The sequence below is a fragment of the Gambusia affinis genome, linkage group LG02, assembly GCF_019740435.1.
Source record: "Gambusia affinis linkage group LG02, SWU_Gaff_1.0, whole genome shotgun sequence".
In the NCBI taxonomy this organism is placed as follows: Eukaryota; Metazoa; Chordata; class Actinopteri; order Cyprinodontiformes; family Poeciliidae; genus Gambusia; species Gambusia affinis.
Window position 1 is genome coordinate 27707354 of NC_057869.1, and position 23737 is coordinate 27731090.

The 23737-nt window shown below is 42.2% G+C and overlaps 1 protein-coding gene across 2 annotated transcripts in view; it reads left to right on the forward strand.

Moving 5' to 3' along the window:
• Window positions 1-23737, forward strand: part of sv2ba (synaptic vesicle glycoprotein 2Ba) — a 45413-nt gene that overhangs the window by 4170 nt on the left and 17506 nt on the right. The window contains exons 1-2 of one of the 2 annotated variants that reach the window (XM_044098623.1): window positions 10246-10283; window positions 16896-17600. In XM_044098623.1, coding sequence (XP_043954558.1) covers window positions 17117-17600 — 484 coding nt within the window. In that variant the 5' untranslated portion in view covers window positions 10246-10283; window positions 16896-17116. Of the gene's footprint in view, window positions 1-10245; window positions 10284-16895; window positions 17601-23737 lie in introns of those variants that run through there. The other variant, XM_044098616.1, reaches the window with a different exon arrangement.

The following is a 23737-nucleotide window of genomic DNA, read 5'->3' on the forward strand; positions in this document are numbered from 1 at the left end:
AGGAGCTGTGTTGTGCTGACTTCCTGAAGGCGGAGTTTCAGTAAGAGCAGGAGCTTCTTAAAGAGACAGAGGCCCAATTTTCAGGAGTTAATTATCGAAGTCAAGCATGCCAAGAACAAAAAAAAAAAAAAATGCACTTATTTTTCCAGGTACATACAGTCATATTTGATCAATTACAATGCATTGCAATGAGGCTCATTTGAAAGACTAAAAGCAGAAACCGTTAAGGGGGTATTAAACTTACTTTTCATTATATTTCTGCCTTCCAATATTTCTTTTAAATGGTCTGGTGTAATACTCTAATTTTAAGCATCAGGTTTTCATTAACTGAAAGCAGAAAGTCGTCACAATTAACAGAAATAGAGGCTTTCAAACATCCATCTGTGTGCAATTATGCTACATGGTGATAAAGTTTCTGAAATAAATGAACCTTTCTATAATATTCAAAGCTGTTGAACATGTGGATGATAAGTACTGAGCAAAAACCTGGAGCTTGGAAGCCGAGCAGTGTTGCAGCGGGCTGCTAAGGCAGATTAGACAGTAAAAAATGATAAAATACGCAAAGAGACCCGAGGAGCTTCGTAAAAACATAATTGGGGGTTCAGCACAAAGAATGACCTGTCTTACACCATGTCTTGTTATGGGAATAACTATAAGATTGAAGATAACAATTGGAGCAGCTTTGATAAAGTAAAACACCAGAACTTAAAAAAATCTCGGTATTTATGCATATACAGACATGAATTGACACAAAGTGATTGCAACACCAGAATCCGCAGCGCTTTGAAGTTTCAGTTCATTGTTACTTTGGGGGAAGTTGACAGATGTTCAACCTAAAATGCTCCGACACCAAAAAAGATAAAAAAGAAAAGAAAAGAAGAGCTCCAAAAGCTTCCTCTGGGCTGAAAGTGTCTGTTTCCCTGGCAGCACTGTTCACTCAGCTGCCACCCACCATTTGTTATAGCACAGCTCTTTACATGCATACTGTACAGGTACAACAATTCTCAGGATGTTTCACACCAATTCTCTGCAGCTGTCAACTTTAAATTGACTCTGGATGTGTGATTTTTCACACAACCTCTCATTTTCTCCGTCTTGCTGCGTAAAAACGAAAAGGAAAAAAAAAAAAAAACATCTTGGAGCATCGAAGCGTGCCTCGGAATCATCATTATCATGAAACTGTGAGGTGTAATTGCACAGATAACAAAACGCCGCAGTAAATTCTGCCTGCAGTTTTTATACGGGGGATGTATTTGGTGATTTCCTTCATTTTTTTCCCCCTCTGTTTTTCTTTTTTTTTAAGTTATTTTGCACCAACACCAAAAGCACAATTACATGACATGTTCCTTGTACTCTGTCATAAAGTGAACTCCGCTTCTTCTCACAGGTGACAAAATGATTCCTAATGGCATGAAATGGCAATAAATGTGTATCAATCAAGAATATAACATCATGTGTTGCTTCCACTTTTTTCTGCCGTCAGTGTGTGTATTCCACCTGCCTGGCATTAAAGCTGCAGTACGTAACTTTTAGAAAAAGAAAATAAGTTTTTTCACATAGTTGTCAAAACTGTCTTGATGGTATATTATGAGACAGATGACCTCCACCTCCTCTCTGAGCTACTATTTCTGCCAACTCCGCAGAGTCGTCCTGATTCAAAAACAACCAATCAGAGCCACGAGGCGGGTCTTAGTGCTGTCAATCATCCCCATGTACTCGCTGCTAAATGTGCTAATGGTGGAGAACCAACTCACTGTTACAGAAAAACCGTCATCAGTGGCCATACTAACTAGCATTAGTGGTTAGTAACTAGCTACCATTACTCACTTATATTTACTTAAAGTAGTTTGTAAAATTGATTTTTTTTTTTTTTAGCTGTGTATTATGTCAGAATGTTATTCCCTCATCAGAAATATATCTGGAGTGTTGTTTTGATTCTTTCATGCATGTTTGAGAAACCTTTTAATCTCCCGCGGCAACCACTCACGGTCGTTCTCACCGGGTGCTGCCTTTTCCACAAAGCTTCTCCTTGGGGCTCCAGTTTCCAAGCTCCCTACGTCTTCCCCACTCTGCTCCTTCAGACTAGCGGTAGCAGCAATCAGCAAACACCTGGTGGAACTGCACATCTGCTGAGCTCATCATGCAAACAACTTCTCTGTGCAAACGCTCCTAAAAATGTTGGCAAAGCCTTAATGGAGAAAAGTTAAAGTGATGATGTGTTGAAGGAGGAGTGTTGGAAAGAGCAGGAGCTTCTTAAAGAGACAGAGGCACAATTTCAAAGCATTCATTGCAAAGTCCATTTTTTAAGTCGCGTTTGATATGTTTATTATATATTATATGTATATATTATATACATTTTTATAGCAACTGAAAATAACAATTATTTGATTGTGCTACAAAATGGCACTATGTGGCTGAAAAATATCTAACACTTTCCCTTCAATAAAAGCCTTTAAGCAATTTATTTGACGAAATCTACTATTTATTTATTACGTATATAAAAACAAAAACATTGCCCACTGTCAGTATTAGTTTTGTAAATTTTATATTGAAAACAATTGACTTGGAAAAGCGAGGGGATTTTTGGCCTAGATCTGTTATTTTGTAATGTTATTCATTTGTTTTTCTCATTGTAGTTGCTACAATACCTGAATTTGCACAGAACTTTGTATTTTTATTTCACCGATGACATAATTTAATACTAAATCAGAAGTTATGATAAGTTACTCAGTACTGGACTAGGCTTTTTTTTCTTTTTTTCTACAAAATACCCTTTCACTTTACTTGAGTAATTTTGTCAGGATCCATGTTTTTCTGTATGTTTATTTCAAGTTTTCTGTGTGTCTGAGTCTCTGTGTTGTCCTGTCTCCCCGTGATTAGTCCCCAGGTGTATCTTGTTCCCTGATTACCTCTTGTGTATTTAATGTCACCTGTGTCTCCGTGTGTTTGTCGGGTCCTACGTTAGTGTACGTCAGTGTACGTCAGTGTACGTCAGTGTACGTCAGTGTACGTCAGTGTACGTCAGTGTACGTCATGTTACGTCAATGTACGGTTCCTACGTCTGTGTTCGTCCGTGTTCGCCTGTTGCTACCTGTTGTGAGCATTTGCCTTCCGCTCAGCAGTGCTGCCAGGTCTGTGGACTGTTACTGTTTATTTTTTCACCATTAAACTCCTCATCACACCTCATCTGGGTCTACTGCGTTTGCCTCACCGCCACCAACACACCACACTTCATGACAGAAGGACCCGACCAGCTGAACGGTGAGGCACGCTATTTTTGATTTTTTTTCTCCCCTCCATCATGGACCCGGATGAGCTACAAGAGCTAACGGAGACCATAAGGGAATATGTCGAGGTCAAGGCTAAGCCCAACGCTGATTGCAGACGGCTCGGCCTCGCTATTCGCTTGGGACTATTGCTGGAGTATTGGGTTCCACGCTTTCCGCACCCGCGGCTGGTGGAACTGCAAAGGGAGGCAGAGTGGGAGCGTGAGGCAGCTCTGGCCATCATGGCCGGCGAACCTCTGCCTCCCAAGCCGGACAATCTTTCCGCCAGCCCCGCCTCAGCTCCAGTACGTCCAGCCTCCGTTTCTGCCGCCGCTCCAGCCGGCGCACCCGAGCCCGTTTCTGCCGCCGCTCCAGCCGGCGCACCCGAGCCCGTTTCTGCCGCCGCTCCAGCCGGCGCACCCGAGCCCGTTTCTGCCGCCGCTCCAGCCGGCGCACCCGAGCCCGTTTCTGCCGCCGCTCCAAGGACTACTCCTGCCACTGTGCCCATGGTGATGGGATTCCAGGCGGCCCGCCTGGCTCCAGGCCGGCAGATGGCATGGGTAGTAGGCTTTCCTGCCCCAGTTAGTGCCTGTCCCGAGCCTCCTAGTTCCGAGCCTCCAGTTAGTGCCTGTCCCGAGCTTCCTAGTGCCAGTTCCGAGTTCCCCGTTGTTCCTAGTGTCAGTCCAGAGCCCCCTAGTGTCAGTCCAGAGCCCCCTAGTGTCAGTCCAGAGCCCCCTAGTGTCAGTCCAGAGCCCCCTAGTGCTCCTCCCGAGACCCCAGAGACTCCTTGTGCTCCTCCCGAGACCCCAGAGACTCCTTGTGCTCCTCCCGAGACCCCAGAGACTCCTTGTGCTCCTCCCGAGACCCCAGAGACTCCTTGTGCTCCTCCCGAGACACCAGAGACTCCTTGTGCTCCTCCCGAGACACCAGAGACTCCTTGTGCTCCTCCCGAGACCCCAGAGACTCCTTGTGCTCCTCCCGAGACCCCAGAGACTCCTTGTGCTCCTCCCGAGACCCCAGAGACTCCTTGTGCTCCTCCCGAGACCCCTTGTGCTCCTCCCGAGACCCCTTGTGCTCCTCCCGAGACCCCTTGTGCTCCTCCCGAGACCCCAGAGACTCCTCCTCGTCGCCGCGGACGGCCGCCGGACCGCCTCCTTGGTTCCCGCCTCCTGCGCCGCGGACGGCCGCCGGACCGCCTCCTTGGTTCCCGCCTCCTTGGTTCCCGCGGACGGCCGCCGGACCGCCTCCTTGGTTCCCGCCTCCTTGGTTCCCGCCTCCTTGGTTCCCGCCTCCTGCGCCGCGGACGGCCGCCGGACCGCCTCCTTGGTTCCCGCCTCCTGCGCCGCGGACGGCCGCCGGACCGCCTCCTTGGTTCCCGCCTCCTGCGCCGCGGACGGCCGCCGGACCGCCTCCTTGGTTCCCGCCTCCTTGGTTCCCGCCTCCTTGGTTCCCGCCTCCTGCGCCGCGGACGGCCGCCGGACCGCCTCCTTGGTTCCCGCCTTCCTGTGTTTCCGCCCAACCAGTTGGGTTTGTGTTTTTGTTTTTTGGACTTTGGACCCTCGTGTCTCCGCCTATTTGATAGGTTGTTTTTCGTTGTTCATAGACTCTGGCTCCCCTCCACCCACCCTTGTTGCGTTTCAGTTTTTGGGCGTCTGGGAGCCGCCCGTTAAGGGGGGGGTACTGTCAGGATCCATGTTTTTCTGTATGTTTATTTCAAGTTTTCTGTGTGTCTGAGTCTCTGTGTTGTCCTGTCTCCCCGTGATTAGTCCCCAGGTGTATCTTGTTCCCTGATTACCTCTTGTGTATTTAATGTCACCTGTGTCTCCGTGTGTTTGTCGGGTCCTACGTCAGTGTACGTCTTGTTACGTCAATGTACGGTTCCTACGTCTGTGTTCGTCCGTGTTCGCCTGTTGCTACCTGTTGTGAGCATTTGCCTTCCGCTCAGCAGTGCTGCCAGGTCTGTGGACTGTTACTGTTTATTTTTTCACCATTAAACTCCTCATCACACCTCATCTGGGTCTACTGCGTTTGCCTCACCGCCACCAACACACCACACTTCATGACAAATTTTCTTGGATGACTGCTCTTATTTTCAATTGAGTTAAAATATCCTGAAGTAGCACCACTATTACTTGAGGTTTTGAAAACTCCACCAGTCAACAAGCCGTCAAAATATTTACTTTTAGAGTAAAATGTGAATTTTACTCTAAAAGTAACAGGGATTTACTTTTAGAGTAAATTCCTTTTACCTTGAAGCACCATCTGCTCCAAGGTGCCATGATGAAGACAGAACCAGTGTTTTTCACCTCACATTAGGTGGTCTTAGTATTTATATTTAAGGATAAATATGACTAATTCCAGTCTCAAACATGTCCAGAAGATGTCAGTGTCTGCAGTGCTGCAGGTCAACAAGCCCAGTTGATCCCATCAGCGGGGATTTACTGTCTGCAGTCTGAGCACAAAACGACGGTCACACAACTTCTGTGTGCGTGACAGTGTGTGTGTTTTGGCTGGATAAAAAGAAAATATTCTCGGGTCTCTGTCGGACCCGAGAATGGAGAAGCGGAAAAACACATTTTTAATCCTCCAAAACCGCGGGTAAATTTTGCCAAGGCTCTTGGCCTCTTGCCCGTCTTCACATAGCAGTTCACAAAGCACAATTCTTTTGTCTTCAACGTCCGTTCTTAAAAAGCGTCTCTGTACGACTGCGGTCCTGGATGAACGCCAGTGAGCCCGGTCAGGTGACTAAAGCCACCTTGGCGTGTCCAGCTGGGCGAGAGCATTTATTTCGGGGGGGGAGGTCAGACCCACAACGCCGCCCTCCTCCCCCACTGCGTTCCCACCTCCATTCATCAAAGCGAAACATATTAACTTCCTCAGATCGCTCTTCTTAAATTAGGGCCCAACAAGAGGCGTGGAAGCACCGTGACACCACGCTAATAACTCAGACGAGCCCAGCTGGGTAAACAAACCCAGCCAGGAACAGATGAGGATTTCATTAGGACATCAGAGTGCAAAGACACTCATTCACACACACATACATTATTAATGTCTGCTGAAACAGTCTTTACTCAGCGTGCGAGGGTAATATCACATATTTCATAAATCCCTATTTTCTGCAGCTGGAGAAGGTTGACGGGGAGGCTAATTGGATTATGGTTTGGATTATCACTTGTAGGATTTTTAAGTCTTCATCCCGAGCTTCTGAGAAACGGGACGAAAGGCAATAGAAAAGGAAATGAGTGACAACCTAATGAGAAGAATAAAATTAATGGTTTCTGTTATAGCATATAGTTGTATTCTGGTCGTAGCTCAACTCGATTCTCATCTTCCCTCACTGTAAGGTCAGGGCTTTCTCCCATTTGCCTTGATTTCTCCAGTAGAATTTCAACTGGGCCAATCAGAGAGCAGGAGGAAAAGCTGTGAATGATTGACATCACTTTTCAAAATGCCAACAGTCAAGCATGGCGGTGGCAGTGTGATGGCGTGGGGCTGCTTCCGGACCTGGACACCTTTCAGTAGTTAACTGGAACATTGAATTGTCCCTCTAGTTGAATCTACCGAAAAACGTCCACCCATTAGTTTGTCACCTGTCCTGTCATTCTGCAGGACAGCGATCCAGCTCTGGATTTGTAGTGGCCTAGTTGAAGTCTGGACATGCAGTGACATGACTCTAACCAGGTTGTTCATCATTGAAAACTCCCCCAATGTAGCAGAGCTAAAAACACTGATGTGAAGGAAAGTTGGACATAACTCCTCGACAGTAACGTACACTGCAAAAACTCAAAATCTTACCAAGTATTTGGTCTAGTTTCTAGTACAAATATCTTAGTACAATTGAAATAAGACAAAACTAACTCACGAGTAACTTTTCAGCAAGATATAGCAGCTTGTTTTATGTCAATAATTCCTTCATATTGAAGGAAAAGTTCTAGTTCCACTGGCAGATTATTTCATTTATAAGACATTTTTGTTATAAGTGAAATACTCCACCATTGGAACTAGAACTTTTTCTTCAATGAAAGTTATTGAGTTAGTTTTGTCTTATTTCAATTGTACTATTTGCACTAGAAACTAGACCAGAAATACTTGGTAATATATGAATTTATGCAGCGTAAAACACATTCAACCACGACTTACTAAGTTTAGAGGGTGATCACTTTTCCACATAGGCACAGATGGGTTTGTTTTTTCCTTCCACATTTCAAAACTGCATTTTATTTGTCGCTAATAAGCCTTCCTTCAACCAGTATCTATTTGGCTGCTTTTTTAAAACACATCCTTAAATATCTGAATTCATTTCAAGCTCACTTCATCGCCGGCAGCTCATGCTAGGCTTCGTTTTTTCAGAAATTGAAGATGTTAAAAATTCTCCGGAATGTTTGCAGGAGACGTCGCCTTTGCTGCGTCAGGTTGCAGGGGAGGGGTTTGGGGGGAGGTGGCTCCTCCCTCCGGGGGGGGGGCCAGCCCACCACCATCAGGCAGTAATCCCACCGCGCCCGCATCACGTGAACCCTCTCCAGATGGAGGAGAGGGATAAAACGGGAAAGGCACATTTCTTCCCTCAAAGCGAGGCCTCCTAAACACCTGAACTCTGACGAAATGTCTTTAACCCCAAAGGTGAACACGGAAGCAGATTATTTGGCTCCGTGAGTCCAAAAAAAAAAAAAAAAAAGAGCTTTTACAGTGCAGCTGTTTGTGATGGTGTTACTGCGTGGAAGGTGTGACAGGCGGGGAGGAGGAGAGGAAGGAGGAGTCAGATGGACGCCGATGGAGACAGAGAGTACAGCGGCTAAATTTAGCCAATGGTTCTGCTGGGGTGGAGCTAATCCTCTTTGCGGTCGAATTATCTGGCCTTCGGATTAGAGAGCTTTGCCTCCATGCAAGACATCTACTCTCTAAAATGATGTCCCATCGCGGGACGTACCATGTTCTGCAGCAGGCGGAGGGGCGGAGCTGGAGGAGTGCATGCAGAAGACCCAGAACGCCATTCTGTTCCGGCCAGGAAGTGTCGGTGACCTCTGCTCTGGCCCATCCGTCCGCCAAACACTTTCACGCTGTTTTTAAAAGTTTCCATACAGTTTGAGCTGCACACAGAATTGCCTTTCCTTTCCTTTTAATCTAGTTTATTTACTTTGGATCAACATTATTAGCTTTTTCTTCTTTTGCTCTTTCCTTTGGTTTGTTTGTATTTCCTTTTAATCCTTGTAAAGCTCTTTGTCTTGCCTTGTTGATGAAAATGCCCTATAAAAATAAAATCACCTTTACCTTTTATTTTCTTCAACTGATATATTAGCGCTTTTTCATCAATATTAAGAACTAACAGACCCAAAATAAGCTCCTGTATCTTGCTGAAAAGTTACGTTTTCTCATATTTCATGAGAGGTAAGATACTTGCACTAGAAACTAGACCAAAAATAGTTGGTAAGGTTTTGTGTCTTTGCAATGCAGCACAAAGCATAATGTCAAAACTCTTTTTTTTTATTTTGTGTTCTTGCTACACGTAAGTACTTTTCTGTACATGTAAAAAATAAATAAACCAAAACAAATCTATTCATTATGGCAGCTGTTGCTGTGCGGTGGGGCAGCAGGTGTTCACAGTAACTAATGATCTGTGTGAAAAGTTCTCCAATATCCAACTTTAGAACAAGATTATCTGTGGTACAATACTGTCACAACAGTGACAATTTTAATAAATATGTGACTATTTAAGAAAAGTTACATGCTGCAGCTTTAATAACCTCAAAGGCCTTCATACTGCCTCCCAGGTTACTTCTAAACAAAGTAGATCAAACTGGATTTTATTTAGGGGCAGAATGAAAGTGCACGCCACACTTTTCAGATTCTGCTAATTAATTTGTCTTCTGCCGCGCATTTACGCACCAATTCGTGTCACTTTGACACATAAAAACTGACATTAATGCTTGAACTCGAGGCAAAGTGTGTAAAAGATAAAGGGCGATAATCACAGCCCAATCCAGCTGTACGTTCTGTTCCATCCTCGTCTGCGTACGGTCCGAATCTAAACCTCAAGAATTGCGTGTGGTGCAGCAAAAACTGTCACCATCAATGTCGCAAGGTTGCAGAGAAACAAATTTGCATCACCTCCTCCTTTCTTCCTGCTTCAAAGAAAGAGGAATACTCCAGTCCTTTTTGCCGATTTGCTTATCTTGGGAGGGATGAGCAGTCAGCACTCTGATTCAATGTCTCACTCAAGGACACTCTGGCGCACGGACAGTCCTCCTCTGCTGATTATAGGAGTAAAAAAAATTAAAAATAAATAAATGAACGGGAACTCGGGTTCGGCGGCCCCGCAGGCGGAGCATTAACCAAACCTGACACGGGCGGTGAGAACCGTTCGCCACCGTGTTTAGATGATAATCTGAAAAACATGTGGACGGGTCTTCTCTATGTGCGCTGTGATTGCCAAAACACTGGAGGCCCTTATTCATGTTTCCATGACAACAAGCATCTGCGACGGCGAAGTGGCCTTGAGCGCCCTCCACTCCCTGCCCTCCACCCCCGAAGAGAAATGAAAGAGAGAGAAAAAATTAAAAACAAGGAGAATTTCAATCTCTCACATGGCAGCTCTGACCTCTGACCTCTGACTTCTTTGCGGAGGATCGCTAGCAAACGTCAGAAAAAAAAAAAAAAACAGCATGTAAAAGGAAAGTGTGCAGCCTGTTGCTATTCGAACCTTTAGGACTGAACCATTCGGCTAAAGAGGTGTGTGTGGGGGGGTGTTAGACCTGGGAGGGGGTAAGCCCTGCGTGGGAGGGATGGTGTTTGTTGTGTGTGTGTGTGTGTGTGTGTGTGTGTGTGTGTGTGTGGAGGGGGGGTGTTGTGCGGGCTGGTATACTAATCCCTCGGGTTTGGCTGCAGCCTGGCCTCAGGATAAACCGTCATGTACGCTCGGGACAATTGAAAATGCTAGTTGGATCTAAACAATTTTTTTTTTTTTTTTTTTAAATACTAGCCTGTTCCCTCCTCAGAAGTTGAAGGAAAATACAAACTATGGTAAGATCATATTTGTTCTTTTGGCTGCTTTCCACTTCAGTTTGTTTTGTCACATAAATCAACAAAGAAGTGATACGCAGTACGGCAATACGACTAGAGCTGAGATCATTTTCTGTTTCCACACTGGATGTTTATAGGGTTGGTGTAGAGAGCTTTGCTTCTCAGAAAATAAATATTCCACGATCATTATTATTATGATTTAACTCTCACACTGTTGCAACTTCTGCAAATGCATACGATAAGAAAGGATTGATGACCAAAGGAAATCTGGTTACTACAGAAGTGCATCTGGCGCTCCGTCCTCAGAAGTCATGTCGGATTGTCTTTTGCCCTCTGAAGCTCAGTGAAGATCACGATGAACTCCGTTCCCTCACAGTCCGCTCATTCTGCCGTAAAACCAGTCCGACGCACCAGCGGCCGAAAGGATCTGCAGTGGAGGCAGATTATTATTATTTTTTTATTTTCTGTTTCATCTCCCTTTGATTGCCAAAAATGTTGCAGCTCAGAGGACTCCTGAAGTTCTGACAGAGGCCAAAATAAATAAATAAACACACAAAAGGAGAAGCACTTTATAATAACTACACCTCATTTAACCTTGAAAACATCATTAATTAAGGATGAGTCATACTTAATAAGCTGTAAATCAATACATTTATTAATGCTTAGCCCTTAATGCCTAATTACTCCCAAAGCCAACATACTCAGTATTTATTCATGCTTGCTAACTCATGAATTAACTACTCTGTTTGTAAATGCTCAAATTATAATATACTTTCACAAAATGTTAGAGAATGTTTTAAATGGCAATATATTAATCCTGCAATGCGTCCATCGACTATGAAACGCAACATTTTGTCAAATGTCATCATCAAAATGATCACGCCAACACACATCACTTACATCGCTCAATGTTATATTGCTCAATGTTCCAGTTGCTGTGGGCCAAAAGCAGATCTAAACTGGTGGGTTTTAAGCATCGATTTAAAGGAACTTTACTTTCTGGCATGTAATGGGTTATAAGAACCAAATTAATTGAGTAAATATTATATTTTTTTGCTACGTTGCAATTTATACTGTCCACAATCAGCTGGTGTTGGCAGGATTTGCCTGTTACAATAAAGTTGTAATGATTTGATTCCTATTGTATAAAGGTACATTTTAAATAACTTGCACAGACCATATTTACAGTCCACAAAAATCCTTTTTTACAGTGTGCTGTTCTCCAAAAACTCAACATGAAATGAGGAAGAATTGGCGGAAAGAATAGCAGGGAACTACGAGAAGTGTGTGTGTGTGCGTGTGGGTGTGTGTGTAAGTGTGTATGTGTGTGTGGGCGTGTGTGTGTGTGTGTGGGCGAGCGTTTGTAATACCTTGTGGGGACCATTTTCCTGACACGTACTACGTTGTGGGGACCCACTGCTCCTTGTGGGGCCTGAAGCCTGGCCCCCACAAGGGCAAACGCTGTTTTTGGGTCAGGGGTCAGATTTAGGATTAAGATGTGAATTGAGATAGGGTTAGGGTTAGGTTTAGGCCTTACCCTTTAGGCTGTAGAAATAAATGGAAGTCAATGGAAAGTCCCTACATAGATAGCCACGCAAACATGTGTGTGCGTGTGTGTGCGCGCGCGGAGGAATGTGTGTAATAAATAAATTAAAAGCAGCGTTGTGTACTGTAAAATAAAAGTTCACGGAAGCCTTTGCTTGCAGAGACACAAGGCCCGCTAATGAAGTGGCGACAGTAAAGTTCAAACTAACAGCAGATCAAAACAGCGAAAGGTCACTGGCGAAATCGCTTTCAGCAAATTAAGTTGCATCCAGTAAATCCTCGCGCCGCCATTGATTTCTTATGATTTCAGAGGGACTCGCTTGACTTTTCGGAAAAGCGCATCGTGACCTATCCGAAGTCCGCACACGCATTTAAAGCTTGTCAGACATCTGAATCAGTGCGGGAGGCGTATGCGGCGGGGGGCGTGGACGCGAGGCGGCCAGGGGAGCTGGGTGAAAATCTGAGGGTTATGTAAGCGCCAGCTGCAGCGTGATGATGAAAGCAACATCAGTTCCCCCCCCCCGAAACCGGACCGAGCATCGATCCCGCTGCAATCCTCCGCTGAATTGTTCCATGTTTTATTCACACTGGCTGAAGGGAAAATTGATGGTGGTGATCATGTAGTGCTGCTGCTGGAAAAAAAAATTAAAAAAGAAAAAGAAACTGCTCTATTCACACAACAGCACTGACCTCAGAGTCTCAGTTGAAACACCGCTGCCATCAAACACTTTGATGATTTTTATTTTAGGATTTTAGCAAAAATGTGTCTGAAGAAGGGAAAATGTTTTTAAAAAAAGGAGTTTTAATCTGGATTAAGTAACAGTTTGTCATCATATCTGGATGCAAGAACAGACCAGAATGACCTCAAATGAAAACAACATTTCTGCGCCATGTCTCCCGTGACACAAGCAGATGTTTTTGCCACATAAACCTCAAAAAGGATCATATTTTGAAGCTCTGCTTCATTACTCAAGCTCTAGAAAGGCCAAGGCAGAGAAAGAGGTAAAAGAAATGAACAAATAAAAAGAATGAATGCTTTTTGTTTTACTGTAAAATTATGCCGGTTTTCAGTTAATGAAGAAGCTACACCCTGGCTTCAAAAACAGAATATTGAGTTTTAAAAACAGTTTGCAGTTGAGTCTCGTTTCTATTGGAGGAAAATCCTGTCGGGAGAAGATACAACTTTCAATGGCCACATCATCTTTGTGTCAGATTTCTTTGTGAAAAGCAGCAACTTCCAGAAAACTGCAAAACAGCCAAAACACTGACTTCCTTTAAAATCAAGACTAAAATCCTGCATGTTTAATTTGCTGTAATTCAGAGTAACTGGAACAATGATCAGCACATTTAATGTGTGTTTGCTTGATGATTTTGATGAGATGTAATGTTTATTGCTTGTTTCATAATTGGTTACTGTGTTATGTTTCTATGGTGTAAAGCATTTTGAACTTCTTTAATTTGTTGGATTGTGATACACAACTAAACTCAAAGAATAGTGTAGTGATATACTTGTAGTTATTCCGTCAATAGTTCTTGTCAGAAATATTGACTTCACTTGTGAATCTTAGAAATCACATTTGAAATCTGTTATTAACCCAAAATCTTACAAATTGAAGAATTTCAAAAGGTATTTTATTTTAGGTTTTAGTGTTTATTTACATGGACTGATACAAAAGCAACTTTTTGAAGCTTTATAATGTTACTCCCCCATTGTTGTAATGACACGCCAAAGGAGAGTGTCAGAAAGAGCAGGAGCTTCTTAAAAAGACAGTAACCTATTTCAATGCGTCACATATGCCTATGATGTGTCGTCAAATTTCTTTTAAGTTATTTTTGGTTTACAGTCTGAGCACCATCAAGCAACATAGTTACTTGATGGTGCTATAAAAAGACACTATGTGCCTGGAAAATACATAATTCCCCCCATTGAAAATGTACATCAAATATACCCAAAGATTTTATTACACAGTAAGTAAAACTTTACCTCTGGTCATTTCACACCCAATGTTTTCAAACTTGTTGCCTTCTAGCAGCGGGGTAGATAATATGTAGCTTCTGCTAGCACAAAGCTAACAGAAGGTAGACAATGTGTAGTTTCTGCTAGCACAAAGCTAACAGAAGGTAGACAATGTGTAGTTTCTGCTAACACAGAGCAGACAGATGAGAAATTTAAAAGAAAAAACACAAAGAAACAATTGAAAAAGACTTAAAGTTAAAAGCTAACCAAATCTAGCAAAAGGTAACTTTCGCTAGTTCTTGCCAACTTGCGAGTCTCATGTTAGAGACTTTAATAGTCATGCTAATCAGTCATCAATACCAATTCTCTAGCATGAGTCAGCCATGTTAGTTTGACTCAGTTGGTTATTTTCTAACCTCGGGCTAACCAGTTAGCTCCACCTCAGCTTTCTATCTGACCTGCCTGTTAACAAACCTCTGAGCCTTATAGAACAGCTGGATTTATGCATACTAAGTATCACACAGGTGGATTCTGCTCACAAATCAGATGTTTTCTAAAAATAATTGATTATGCTGAATTTTCTCTAGAGGTATCAGAATGAAGGGGTGTGAGTAAGAAATGTACACTATGCTTTCTGTATTTTTGTTCTATTTCTCTTCTCCTTTACAAGTATGTGCTACTTACTATTGATCTGTTGCAGGAACTTCCGATTAAAATAGACTTTAATCCATCCATCGATCCAAATTTATTGTTACTTCTAGATTGCTGTGTGCAATACAAAGAACAAAAAAACAACATTTAAAAGTTGCTAATATTTGTTTTTTCTTTTGATTCTGGACTAAAAACAACAGAAAAATAATGACGTCATTAAGAAATGTAGTCTACATTCAGCAACTAGTTGGACACTACAAGCCGCTCCTTATCTGAGGTCAAAGTTTGCTGTGAATCCCAATCAGACAGCGATTATTACTGATCCGTTACAGTATTACCACAGTATTCACTAATACTATCACATATTGCATTTTTTCCTCCAGGCACAATATTAGGAAAATATGCAATATGTGATAAAATTAGTGAATGCTGTGGGAATAATATAACAAAACCGACCTCCGACCTGGAGGGCACGGTCCATCGGTTCTCCTGTTAAGAACCACAGCGTCAGAAGTTAGAAGTGCTGAAAATTCCTTCACATTTCAACAGCTTGGTGATTTTAAGAGTGATGTTTGGTAATGTAATAGACTGGATGTTTTTGTTTTTTTATTTGACATACAGATGTCCAAAGAAATCCATCTAACATTATGAATATTAAGTTCTTTCTTACTTTAGAAGTGATTGGCCTTGTTCAGAAAGAACACTCTGCTCCAAAACGATCTGACTGTGCTGCCTTCACAGTCAGCCAGGCAGTTTGGTTAAAAAGGGTTTTGGCTTTCTGTATTGGAAAAAAAATAATAATAATAATAATAATAAAATAAAATTCATTTCACTTTTGAAGTGGTGATGTAAAATGACTCCTTAATCACTTTATAAACAAATTCCAAGGTATGCAATACTGGATATTTTGGTATTGATCCGAAGCCAAGTGAATATTAAGTATTGCAGATATTGATACAAATCGTGAAACTTATTTAAGAATGACCTCTGACCTTTTGTGATTTTTTTCATTTTAATTATTTTGTCAAAACCTACGACAGAATTTTGATAAAGTTAATAGGTGTCTACAAAATATGTCTACAAAATAATAATTAAAAAAAAGTTAACAATATACACATACAACCAGAAACAATTTTAAAAAACACAAATTTTTAAAAAGTTTTTAAATGCAAAAAAAATGTAATTTGAGAGCAAATCAAAGAAAAATCGTTTTTATGTCGAAGTTGCAACACTAGAATACAAAAAAAAAATTAAAATCCAAAGGGAATTGGAAACTAAAGTTTCAATCTTATTACATTAGTATCCATTGGATGCCGATAGCAAGATGGTATCAATATTTTTGGATCGATCTGCTCACCTCTAATCAACATTGCTCTCACAGGAGCTCAGGCATCAACAAGCATCAACTTAAGGAAGGAAATGTTGATAAGTGGGATGCGAGACGTCTGACTTGTGCACTTGGAGCAGAAGGGAGTCAGTGTTTCTAACTGCTTAACCTTTCACTGTCCACAAGGTTCACGACTGCTTGATTTTTCATTAATTTTGCTGTGAATGTGTCTGACAAACATCACCCTTCCTGCATTTTCAATGGTGGCAAAACTCTGTGTATTCAACGTCCTTTGCGTTCCAGACTGATTTGAATGTGTCATTGTCACAGCGACGGCTGCTGTGTGACGGATCAAAATGGCGTCAGTACATTTGAGCGCAGAGACGAAGAGATTATCTGCCTGTGCAGAAGGACAAAACAGCTTTCCTCCGTATATCTCTGGCCGGCTGAAAAGATGCTTTCTATTCACCTAGAATGATAACAAGAGCTCACACAGGAGCAAAGAAATGCTTTTTAAAATAGAAAAGAGGGATATGAGGCTAAAATACAAGCAGAAGGCAGAAATAATTTTAAAAAAGAGAAAATGTATTGTATGTTTCATATTTCTTCAGAGTTTGAAGTCATTTTTTGAAAATGGCTGCTGCAGTGATGTCTGATTATATTACCAAGGCACACTACAGCCATTGCAATAAATAAATAAATAAAAAGGAGTAGTACATTTTCACCAAAAGTCTCAAATTTTTAGATTACGCTCAGAAATTTGCTAGAAAAAAAAATCAGAAATTATTAACTTAATCTCAGAAACTTTTTTTTTTTTCTTTTATAAACTGTGAAATTTTGCAATTTTTCTGAGCTTGAAATTTTTTCTGGAAAACGTCTGAGATTAACCTGATAATTTCTGAAATGTTTCCTCCCAGATTTTCAATATTTCATAATCAGAAATGTCCAAGCTTGTTCCAGGACGTTGCTGAGATTAATCTCAACATTTCAGAGTTTTTTGGCAGAAATGTACTCTTTTCTTCGATCTACGCTGACGCTCATACGAGTGTGATTTGTTGCACTGGGAAGCTTCTGCTTTACCATCTCTGCTGTTGACCTGACAGACATGTTGCCATGTTTGTTTGTTTTTCAGGTTCAGCATGCAGCTCTGTGCTCCAGAAAGCAGGTAGCAATTGATCAACACAGTTTGTGACTGCTTAGAAGTGAAACTCTTCAAACAGCTGAAACCAGAGAAATAAAAACAAACAAACTCGCGGCTCCTTGGGAAGATTATGCCATTGTAGCTGACGAACTTGAGCTTCTTCAGCACACAAAACCCTTCAAGACCGAGTCCCGTTTGCACAGGCAGGAACCATGGATGACCCCTACCACAATAATGTGAACCAGCAGATGACTGAGGGCGGACAGTACACCTACACTCAAGGTGGAGGAGGTCAGGATGGCTACCCTTACCAGACGGACTACCCCCAACAGGACGAGGACGCCGCCAGCGACGCCACCGAGGGGGCCGATGATGACGATCAGATGTACGAGGGAGAGTATCAGGGGATCCCCCACCCCGACGAGATCAAGGAGGCGCGGCGGGCCGCCCGGCTGGAGGCCAAGAGGAAAGCCCGTCTGACCACCCAGCAGCAGCAGGAGGAGGAGGAGGAGAGCCTGCCGGAGCAGTACGAGAGCATCATGGAGGACTGCGGCCACGGCCGCTTCCAGTGGACGCTCTTCTTCGTGCTGGGACTGGCGCTGATGGCGGACGGCGTGGACGGCTTTGTGGTGGGCTTCGTCTTGCCCAGTGCTGAGAAGGACATGTGCATATCCAACGCAGACAAAGGACTCTTGGGTGAGTAGAAGCAAAGTGGTGGGGCATAGAGGCCGTCAGTGTGAAATTTGAAATCTCGACAGCCAAACTGTCATTTCAATGCACAATCAAGAATGTCAGGACAAACTGAAGGGAGGCTGTTTTTGTGTAGAGAAAATAAAAAAGGGCCCAGAACAGAGTCTTGGGGAACACCTATGTACAAAGGAAGAGAAGGTGAAATGTAATCTTATTGACTCTAATTGATGTGTGATTTTGCATCTTCAGAAAAGTTGAATTTACCTAGTTTGGCCATCCATCCATCCATTGTCTAACACCCTTATACCTAGTGGAGTCGGGACAAGGGTCTAGCAAACGTTCCAGGCAAGACACACCCTGGACAGGTCGCCAGTCTGTCGCAGGGCAACACAGAGACAGACAGGACCTACAACCATGCACACACACACTCAGACCTAGGGAGAATTTAGAGAGACCAATTAACCTGACAATCATGTTTTTGGACATGACTGTCCATGTCCAAAAACATGATTGTCAGGTGAGAGGAAGCCAGAGAATCCAGGGAGAACCCACAGGGAGAACATGCAAACTCCATGAAGAAAGACCCTGGGCAGGGAATTGAACCCAGGACCTTCTTGCTGCAAGGCAACAGCTCTACCAACTGCACCACTGTGCAGCCCCAGTTTGGCCAATAATATTTTAAAATTTACAGCCTCCAAAGCTTTTTTTCAAGTCAACAGCATCACTCTTACTCAATATTTTTTCTTAATATTGGATATTGGATTTAGCAAGTCTCTGTTGAGTTCTGGGCTAAATTGCATTGGGTGAAGTGAAGGGTGAGGAGCTGCATCAGCAACCATCAGCAACCAAAGCAACAAAATTAAAAAAGAAAGTGTAGGTATTCACTTGTTTGTTTTTTCTTTCAGAGAAAATAACTTGCTAAACTTATTATTTTATACATATGGGGATTTGACAAACATCAGTTGAAGTGAATTTGCCACCACAACAGAGCCTTATAGTAGATGGAATAGTTGCATTTCTCAGAGAATTCAATTTCATTCAAAAATACTTGATTTTGCTCAAAGGGGAATTAACTATTTCATCCAAGTATTTTCAACAAGCTGCTGTGGATCATGAGGCTGTAAGGCAGCAGTCAGTGTTGAAATAAATATCAAGAATCCTTTGATTGAAGACTCGTCGTATGATAGTCTCATGGCTAACAGCTCAATATCTAGAGAAGACATTCCTCAGTAACATGTAGGACAGTAGGAAAGTACTGCTAATCCACCTCATTTGCTGCTGCCACTCCTCTTTAAACTTCTTTCTGGTCATTTGACTCGAAAGCAGAGAGCAATTCCTTTGGGTCGTTGTTCAGGTTAGTTTTGAGAGTTTTGAGATGCTAACTAATCAACTCGTCGCCACAGTTGCGCACCAAGACAACTGTTCGACAGTAAAACAAACAAAAAAACAGTATGACCAAAAATTCCTCAACCCAAGATTAACAAACAAAAAGAACCAACCAGAACTATTGCATGCTAGAGAAAATCCCGCTAACTCTACAGCTGATGAGAAAATTTTATACAAGTTTCTTTTAAACAATGCCAAAGAATATATTTCTGAGGCGACACGTTACTATCCTCTCAGGGAATAGTAACGTGTTGCTTGCTTTATGGTTTTTACAGCCGCCTTCACAAAATGTCCTCATTAGCGATCATCAGTGAAAAAAGCCTGGGCTGTAAGCAGGGCGGCTCCATCTTGCTTCAAAACCTAAAGTGAGAACGTCCCCAATGGCATTCTGGCGGGTTTATTCTTTAATTAGCAACACATTTAGCAACAAATAGAGTGTGAAATGCTAGAATTAAAAAAAAAAAAAAACAAAAAAAAAAACCCAGTGTTTTTAGATAATCCGCAAGATTTAGTAATTGCGCTCATCTGTGGGCGAACGTGGAACTCGTTGGTGAAATGATGATGCGTTGTGCTTAGCGGAAATAATAATCATTTTTTTAAAGAAATCCTACAGATGTTTGGCTTTTGATGGCTGCAGATCATCAGACTGAAATATCCCCAAGCTGCTCTTCCAACTAAGGAGAGGAGGCTTGGATTAAAGAATGATTACTGCGGTGTCCTGCAGTAGTCAGATGCTTCATTGTGTACAGCCAGATTAGCCTCGCCGAGCCGTGGCAGTGGTACTGTTACTGTCTGTAAAAGAACCTAGAGGAGACTGTCTCAGGGGTGCCAAACTAAATTAGCAACAAAATTAGCAAATTTGTTGCTAATTTAGAAGTATTTGCTTATACATTGTGCTTATACATGATGGTAAATGTGACTTTATTACTCGCTGTGTTGGTTACATTTTCACCTCCTCGCCTGTGGTGGCGCTGCACCAAGAAATACAGAAGGAAACAACACAAAAACTTCTGAAGAAGACAATGAGCCATGGTGTAGCAGAAGTGGTAACTCCCTCCTGGGAGTGACTTAAGTGAAATGTTCTGACAATTTTTGTGGAAAATAAACGCGTAACTACATATTGGTTGTTGATTTTACGTGAATTACCGCAAAGTTGAGAAAAAGTGGAGCTGGTGAATGGCGTTTCCATTACAAATGTGTCAATATTCCGCTAATGTCCAAACAAACATTTCGCAATGTTGCGGTGTTTCTATTAAAAATGAGACTCAATGCAAATGGCATGTGAATAAGTTTGTTTAGGCAATAAGTCATTAAAAATAAACATTCTGCGCCATCATCCTACCACTTCCTGTTGTCTTCTCCGTCTTTTGTCAAGTTGTTGAACACGACTTGTGTGATGCGAAAAAAGTGTTTCCATCGCAGTTTTGCAAAGTACGCTTAGTTTCGATACGGCCGGAAAACCACCTCAACCCGGGCAAAGAGTTTTTTGAAAAACGTGAGTTTCATTTCAAAATCGTCATACTTCCATGCAGCAAATTTATTTTCATAATTCCAATTTATGCAACTATCATGTCAATTGAAACACAACTATTGGTGTAATTTAGCAGCAAACGGATAAAAACTGCATTGACTGATTCATAAAGTAATATTTAAGCACACAACTGCTATCTGTTCTACTTATCGTCCCTCTTTATTTTCTCTCTATTCAGTTGCAACTTTTAAAACAATCTTAGAAAAAAAATGATTACTTTTTTTTTTTTTTTTTTTTTTTATTGTATGCAGCTTTGTGGAAAACGTACCATGAAAACATCTGCTCCTCACTGTCTGCTCGGATAGCTGAGCAGCAAATTAAAACCCCTCACCTTTATCTCCCGGACCTGGCGTGTAGCGAGGCGATGTAGCAGATTGCACATCACTCATTTCATCTCAACAACGGGCTCCCGGGACGAGAGGCTGATGATGAAGCGGCCGCTGATTGTATTCAGCGTGTGTTCCCAGGCTAACGCGGAGCATGCTGCCGCAGTCAGAAATGCCCGGCGCCCCGCAGCGTCCCGGCACAGAGCTGTCAGACACGCTTCGGGCCTCTGACAGGCTGCGGCGTAGCGTGAGGAGAGGCCCCGGCGAAAATGAAATCACAGCATCTGTTTGTACAGGGCAAGAGGAGAGCTATGAACGCTGGCTTAGAATATGAAGCAGGGCCGCAGAGTGGTGCTGCCGGATGCAGGCTCATGCTCGGCACTCCGGACAAATGGGAAGAGGAAATATGTTTAATCTTCACCTGTAGTCCGGGATGAAAGAAGGTTTGCCAAGTGTTTTATTAGAGATTGTGTGTTTACCTTATGGGTTTTCTTCAACTATCTGAAGAGTGAGGATGACATTTTGGACCGGGACGAGGAGGGGGAAGTTAAAAATATGGAAGTGAGGAGAAAAAATGTGGGAAGAAGAATATGGGAAAGTGATATATGCTAGTGAATATATGCAAAGTCTGAAAAGCGTGCAAGGAATTTGTGTCCATTCCCTTTTCGTTTGATACCGTTTATAAAATCCTGCTGTCCAGGTTCCTGTACTGAAGTAGAGAAAACAGGAGGTCCGACAAAAAAAAAAAAAAAAGATAAAAAAAGTTAATTTGATACAAGTAATCAAATTAAGTTTATACAGTAAATATATTAAGCGTATGCATTCACACCAGACCTGTTAATTTGCTTTGATCGACATCTAAAGTCCGGTTCGTTTTGGGAGGTGTGAATCCCAAAACTGGTCCGCCTAAAACACCAGATCCCAGTTCAGGTTGAAGTGAACTCTGGCACAGGTCGAATGCATACGTGGATCCAACTGGACTAGAAACCGCTCCAAAAGCAGGAAGCAAATTATAGAGCAGGGCATTCTGGGTCAACAGAGCCAGAATAAACACATGAGTCACACATCACAGGGAAAAATGACTCGTGTTTTTTTTAAATTCTTTTAAACCAGACAAAAAAGAAATTCTACAGCTACTCAAATCTGACGCAACTCCATTTTTGTTTACATTTTGGGAAGAAGGACGTTGCGCTCAGTGTCTTCTTCAGAAGTTTGTGTGTCACTTCCTTCAGTACTTCCTGGTGCAGCGCCACCACAGGCAAGGAGGTGAACATGTTTTTCAATTAGTTTGGATCGTTTGACACAGTGTGAGTGTGAAAGAGAACCACAGCAGCTGGAAATGTAACCAATGTTGCAATTTTGGTCTCAAAACAAACCGACACTACCGGACTATCAGGCGTGAAGTTGCCATCTTAGACAAACTTAAATAAATAAAGTTTGACAAACTTAATTTGATTGTAACAAAATGTTTTTTTATTTTTTACTTGGAGCTCCATTCTTTCAAAAGGTTATGTAACATTTGCATCCTGCAAACATGACTCTTTGGATTGCAAAGGCTGCAATACTTGATCTAGATTCAAGAATATCCATATGTCAAGATGGCCTAGTCAAAGCCCAAACACAAATCCAATGCAGATTCTGTAAAAGGACTTGACAATCGATGTCCAGTCAATATCATTAAGCTTCCACTATTTTATAAAGAAGAGTGGAATAGTCTCTAGATGTTAAACGCTGGAAGGGTCAGATCTCAAAAGACTCTGAAAAGTAAGAAGCTGAACGCATGAGCAAGTCACACTTTTCAGACTTTAAATTCTAAAAACCGTTTAAAAGTGTGCCATTTTCCTAATGCGTTTTCCTTTCACTTCTTATTTTAGAAGCCTTGAACGTTTGTGAATTATTTGAAAACAGTTTTGATCAGCCAGCTGGATTACTGACATGTCAAAGCTAAAACAGAACATTTCTTATCTGTACTTGGAACATTTCCCTTCCAAATGCTAAATATTTGTCTGCTTAATTGATACATTAATTAATTGACTTATTAATTTGTCACTTTGTGCAATCAGCACTTTCACCAACTGACAAAGTTGTTCCCTTTGTCTTTGACTCGCTCACACAAAGAACCAAAACCAGGAAAGCATCGCTGGGAAACCCATTACTCAAACCGTGAAAAATATGATCGAATGATTTGATATGAAGCAATTTATAGCGATATCTAATCTGTCTTGGGTGACTAAGTCCTGCTGACAAGGTTAGTGTTTTCATGACTCACTGTAAGCCGTGTGGTTTATCAGCTAAATTTGTATCTATTCATGGATACAATATTTCATCTTCTCCATGTGCCAGATGGAGTTATATCGCTTTCACTTCTAATGCGGCTGAGAAACGATGAATTCTCCTTCACCCTGAAAGTATTTGGCAGCTTCAATATATTAAAGGAGACTGTTTCAAAAGTAATGCAGCTGGAATAGATCCTGATTCTCCACCTGAAGGACACTGTTCCATCCTCTCAACCTGTACATGCATGTATACACACACATACACACACACTCTAAAGTTGGGTAAACTCATTTTCATATTGGACAACATGATAAATGCTCTCAAAGGGCCGGTTGTGCCACTATATATTGGTCACAAACTGTTAAACAATTAAATAGATTCCTAAAGATAACCAACCACTTTGACTCCTTCCAGTCTGGTTTTCGTGCTCACCACAGAATGGAGGCTGCCCTCGTAAAAGTCTCTGTTTGATATCATATATGGTCATATCAAATATCTTATATGGTCAATGACATCCGTATAAATACGGACTGTGGGAGAACCACAGTGCTGGTTCTGTTGGACCTCACTGTTGACCATGACATATTACTGATTCGACTGGAGAGTTGGGTCGGACTCTCCGG